Below are 6055 nucleotides of genomic sequence, written 5' to 3' on the forward strand. Positions count from 1 at the left end.
ATTTATCTTGAAATAGTAGAGTACATGAAGACACTATATTTAATATCTCCACTTTGTTTAATTTTCATAACATAATGTTCCCATAGAATTACTAACCCATACTGGGAGTAATTTTCCTCAAGTACTCGAGGTTATGGAATATACCCTCTTAGGATAAAATGACTTATTTCATTGGAATAGTGGTACCTTATATTTCACTAAACTTTGAACTCACTCAACGACAATAAATTACACAAAAAGAATTAAAATGCAAGAAGAAGAGTAGAAGATTAGAAAAAATTGTGGTTGGAAAATGAGAGGAAGTCCCTCTATTTATAGTCAACAAAGGGTAGTAGGAACATTTTTTTTTGTGTCTAGTCTGAAAAATCATGACCTTTTTGAGAAGTCACAACACTTTGGAAAAATCACAACTTATTGAAAATGTCACAACTCTTTGGAAAAGTCACAACTTATGGAAAAAGTCACAACTCTTTGAAAAAGTCACAACTATTTGGAAATGTCACAACTCATCGAAAAATCACAACCCTTTGAAAAAAGTCACAGCTTATCGGAAAAGTCACAACTCATCGAAAAAGTCACAACCTAAGTTAGGGATATTATAGTAATTTAACATTCAAGTTAGGAGTTCATGCTTTTAAGGTAAAATATAGATTTATATATATATATGAAAGTCGTAACGGTCCAGCTGACTAGTGTATTATTTGCTTTTGGCTTATGTCCGCACGACTTTAAAACACATCTTTAATTGGTAAGAACTGCTTACTTATAAGTTATATACCCAACATCTTTCCTATGTTTTTATCGTTGTGAGACCTTTTGTCTTAAGCTTAGTGTCTCAAAAATGGTGTATATATATAATTTTATCTAATGATGGATTATCGTAAGAAATATTTACTATGAATAATTTAATGAAAAAGTAATAATAATTTCATAGCTGAATTTTTGAATTTTATAGTGACGGGTGGAAGGAAACATAAAGAAAAAACAAAAAAAGAAATGATACCAAAAGTAAAAAAGTTGTGGTCCCCTAATGTAATGTTCTTATAGTTATGAGTCATTTTGTCATATATAGAACACATAAAAAAATGTGTTATAATTGTAAGTATTTTTTATATTGATATATTGCTCCTAATTATTTGCCTTTCAATTTATTAAGTTGTGTGAATTCAATATTTTCTATCAATCATGCATTTGCTCTTTAAATATCTCTGATATTTTTATAAGAAATGGACAAAATTATTTCTTTATTTTTGTATTCTTATAAGAAATTAATAAGAGGAATGTGGGTAAAAAGAACGTTTTTATATATACAAGGACTAAAATAGAGCAACTCTCAAACTTAATGGCCACCAATTGGGTAATAAATCAGATACTAGTATTTAAATTTTATGAATTATATTTCAGAGTTTTCGGTATCGATTGAAAGTGAACCTATTTTGTAAACTTTGTTAGATAATGAAAAAGGATCAAACATATCTCTATTTTATATAGAATAATTTTATCCTTCATTTGAAAAGTTTTCCACTCATAACTCTATCGTTAGTCAAATGGTCCAAATATGCAATTATTGGCTAACGACCACCAATTCCCTTTTGGAAATTTTATTCTCCTTTTCAAACAAACACAACCTAATCAACTACTATTTAATTCCTCTCTTTATTTTTATTTGTCCATCTCTTTATTTTTATTTGTCAATCCATATTCGTCGATACATCTACGAGTTAGAAGTGTTTGTTGAATTTTATTCTCGACTGTTTTAAAATACCAATCTTGCATATTGTACACATTTTTGTATTTGTTGATACATGTTGTATTTTAAATAATAAATACAGTCGAGGGCATATGTAATATCTAAAAAATTTCTAAGCGAAGGTCTGAATCATTCTTTATTTACATGTAAGGTCGTATCGGGTGATTCTTAAATTGCTCATATGTGTAGAGGTCAATTCTTTAGTGTCAAAATTAATTTGGATATGAATTAAGGTGACAAGAACTCCCTAGCACAAAGTTGAGTTTCAATCTTCATTACCGATTAAGTTTTGACATAAGATTCTACTTAGGTCAAACATCAAATGATCATATCTCTCAGCACAAAATGAATTAGGTGACCCATGACCTATGAAATTGAAGGTCTATGAGTCCTATTTGCAATGTCACCAAGTTTGCCTCATTTCGAGTTCAGAGTAAAAAGTTATGGCTGTTTTACCAGAAACTATCACATCAGAGTTTCCTGAAGTCAATTCCTACGAGTTGCTTCTATGGGTTGTAGAAATTTCGACGACCCATATTATCAACTCGTTGAAAACTTCAGAGAAGTCGAATTTTGGGGTCCAATTCCTATGGATCCATTCTACAGGCCGTAGAAACTTCTACTGGTAGATTGGACCAGTAGAATGAAATTTTGAGCCGTAAAATTCAATATAAATTCCACAGATGAAATCTATGGTCCGTAGAATAAATCAGGAACCGTAGATGGACAGGTAGAAGGTTTTCACCAACTTTCAAGAGGGATATTTTAGTCTTTTCTCACCCCATCTAAGCCTAAATTACGATGTTTTTAAACCTTGTAAAGGGTTTAAACAATGTTAGTCAATTATTTTACGTTCATTAACGTCTCTAAGTCTTAGAGAAAGGATCCAAGAGGAAAAGGCTAGGGTTTTCAAGCGTTCTTTCAACTGTTTCGCCAAGAACTTTGTTCTTCCATGTATGTAATTAGGTTATCATAGTGATGGATTGATTTCGTCCTCATGCCCTATATCTATCTATAAAATGTTTTTACTCACGAGTCATTTTGTCAGTACATAGAGCACACAAAAAATGTGGTTTATAATTATTGGTACTTGATATTGATATACTGCTCCTAATTATTATGCCTTCCAACCATGCATGCATTTACGTACTGTACTCTTTATGTTACTCCCTTTGTTTCTATTTATATGTCATCATTTTAAATTTTACGTTCCTTAAGAAACTAGGCAAGCTTACTATTGTATCCTTATTTAGTACTCCCTCCATTTCATATTAATTAAATTTTTGAGGCATTTTACATTTTTCAAATTAACTTGTTCAGTTTTCAAAACTACTTTCAGAGTGTTCTTCCAATTTTACCCTTCATTTGGATTTTCAATGTGATGACTTCAATAAATTTGACAATAATTAATAAGGGTAAAAATGGAAAACTATGTTCAATTTATGTCTTAATCTACTTTTCTTAAAGGGTGTGAAACACCTCAAAAAATTAATTAATATGGAATGGAGGGAGTATGCTTTTGAAGTCTAGTTTTCAATAAATGAACATAAATTAATTTATTTTAATTAATAATTGACCAATGAACATAAAATAATCATTAATTAGTTTTCCTATGTTGGTCAAATTCATACTTTCAAGACTAATAACTCTCAAGGGTATAGAAAAAAATAGTGTTATTTATGTATTGATTTTGTAAGATGACAAGTATTCAAGAACATGTGTTTTTAGTAAGGATGACAAATAAATAGGAAGAAAGAGAGTATAATTTTCACTCATCGAGAATCAATTGTATTATTTTCTTCGCTCCAAAATAAGTTCTATTTAAGTAAAAACCACATTTATTAACTTATTAATAAATACAATATGTAGTTTACAACTCCGGCCTCTAGCCTTTTTCAATGTTCAAAAAGTATTGTATAATGTGATTCTTCTGATGTCAATATAAAATATTCTTTAAAATGTAAATTAAAGTTCACGTAATTTGAATCTCGAATAACTAAAATATCACTTGAGACGGAGAATGTTTTGATGTATTACATGACTACCTGAGTGTATATAGATTTATTAATATATGAAAGTTGTAACGACCCAGCTCGCTAGGGATGTTGTCTACTTTGAGCCTAGGCCCGCACGGTTTAAAACGTACCTCTAGTTGGTAAAGTCTGCTTACTTATATACCAAACATCTCTCCTGTGTTTTTGTCGATGTGGGACTTCTTGTCTTAAACTGAGGTGTCACATACACCCCCTCTATGGACTCAACGCCCTCGCTGAGGTTTGCCCCATCGTATGAGATTTGCCTATACTCAGTACTGAGGTTTGCTCTGCCTTATCGAGATTTGCCTAAAGCCAATTGAACTCCAATTCACATCGACAATGCTGATACATGAATGACCCTTATACCATTTTGTAACGGTCTATGCATTTACTCTTTAGATATCTATGATATTTTATTAAGTAATTGACAAAATTGTTTCTTCTTTTTTATTTTTATAAGAAATTATAATAATAAGAATTTGGGTGAAAAAAACTTTTTTTTTTATGTATACGAGGAATAAAATAAAGCAACCCTCAAACTTAATGATTATTTGGGTAAATAAAACATCATAGTATTTAGATTTTATGAATTATATTTGGAATTTTTCAGTTCCGATGAAAAGTGAACTTATTTTGTAAACTTTGTAAGGAAATGAAAAAATGATCAAATATATCTCTATTTTATGTGAGTAATTTTATCCTTTAATTTCAAAATTTTATTCTCCTTCTTGAAGAAACACAGCCAACTCATATCAATTTTTTTTGGATGTTTTCACTTGGTGTTTGTATTCGCATTGGAGCTCGATTAATTCGAATTTGCGCTGGATAAGGCCACATTCGAGGGTTAGCGCTTCCTACCAAGGATTTTTCCATACCCAAAATTCATTTAAATATTAAATATGAGATTGATATAATTATTTACTTAATAATTATATTCATAACCCACTTCGCCATAATTTATTTATTTTTTAAGTCAAACACATTACCATACATTTCATGGATGGATGATATAACAGGTACCCACTATAATATATCACGTTTAGCTATATATGATCATCTCATTTGTAAACTTTAACGATTCATCAATCCATAACAAGAAAATCAAAATTGGAAAAGACTACAACATAAAAGAAAATAAGGGTAGATATAAAATCACAATAAAAATAAGGAACATTAGTTTTATTTATCTTGAAATAGTAAAGTACATGAAGACACTATATTTAGTATCTCCACTTTATTTATTTTTCATAACATAATGTTCCCATATAATAATTAATTAACCCATTATGGGAGTAATTTTAACAATGGCCTCCCAGTCAACAACCAGAAAAACTCTACCACAAACATAATTAGATGGCCTAAGCATACCAGGAAATAAAACACTAATATCATGAGCTATGGGATTTTCCTTCTCAATTATTTTCTTAGCATATTCTGCTGGCTTCCCAACAAGTTCAGGCCATGATTGCTTACCTAAAATAATTACAAATATATATAAATATAATGACATAGTAATAAAAAAAGTAAAATATTATAATGGACATCATCATATCAGTCATTATTTCTTAAGGAGCGTGCAAAATTCAAAGAAGAGAAGTACAAGTGAAGTGAATAGAGAGAGTATAATATAACTCGAATCACCTTACTCTTTAGTCTTTTCACTACTTATCAATTTAGAAAAATGTAAATTTAATTTTTAGGAATAAGTTTTTTTACTATGTTAGTAAGGTAAATATTTTTTTGTTAGAAATTATAATTATGTGATATTAGTGGAAAAAATCATAATTATGTGACCATTTGTGAAATTTACCTGTTTTTGAAACTATAAGAAGAAGAAATTAAAAAGTATAAGAGCAAATTACCTGGGCACAATACATCTTGGATTTCATTTTCCAGAATTTGCAGTACTTCTATGCCATCACTCAAATCTCTTGCCATCAGTGATTGAAAAACTGTAATTAAAATAAATAATTTACTTACTTACTAATTTGAGAGATAAAAAAAATTTATATACACGAGCATTGACAGAGTTAGTAGTTTTACTAAGAGGGTTCAAAATCCTGTTAGGGAGGCTTGCCGGGTTATATAAGCCTTACTAATTAGTATAAATTTGAATTAGTCGGACCAAAAAAGAATTAAGGGGCTAATTACATACGTGATGCAAGAAGCAAGAAAGCAAGCACATGAGATAACTTGAGCATACTCTTTCCCTCCATTTTGCTTTTATTTTATTTTCTTTCAAATAATTGTGAGATGTGTAAGACTCATT

At 29.8% G+C, this 6055-nt stretch overlaps 1 protein-coding gene across 1 annotated transcript; it reads right to left on the reverse strand.

The window, feature by feature from the left end:
- Positions 1 to 4933: 4933 nt before the first annotated feature.
- LOC125871147 (wound-induced proteinase inhibitor 1-like) lies at positions 4934 to 6055 on the reverse strand. Its single transcript, XM_049551737.1, has 3 exons — positions 5942 to 6055; positions 5649 to 5738; positions 4934 to 5259 (listed from the first exon to the last, which is right to left on the reverse strand). Exons 1-3 carry the CDS (start codon positions 6000 to 6002, stop codon positions 5063 to 5065), a joined length of 348 nt encoding a protein of 115 aa, XP_049407694.1. The 5' UTR covers positions 6003 to 6055; the 3' UTR covers positions 4934 to 5062.

The sequence above is a fragment of the Solanum stenotomum genome, chromosome 7 (genome assembly GCF_019186545.1).
Source record: "Solanum stenotomum isolate F172 chromosome 7, ASM1918654v1, whole genome shotgun sequence".
Taxonomy (NCBI): Eukaryota; Viridiplantae; Streptophyta; class Magnoliopsida; order Solanales; family Solanaceae; genus Solanum; species Solanum stenotomum.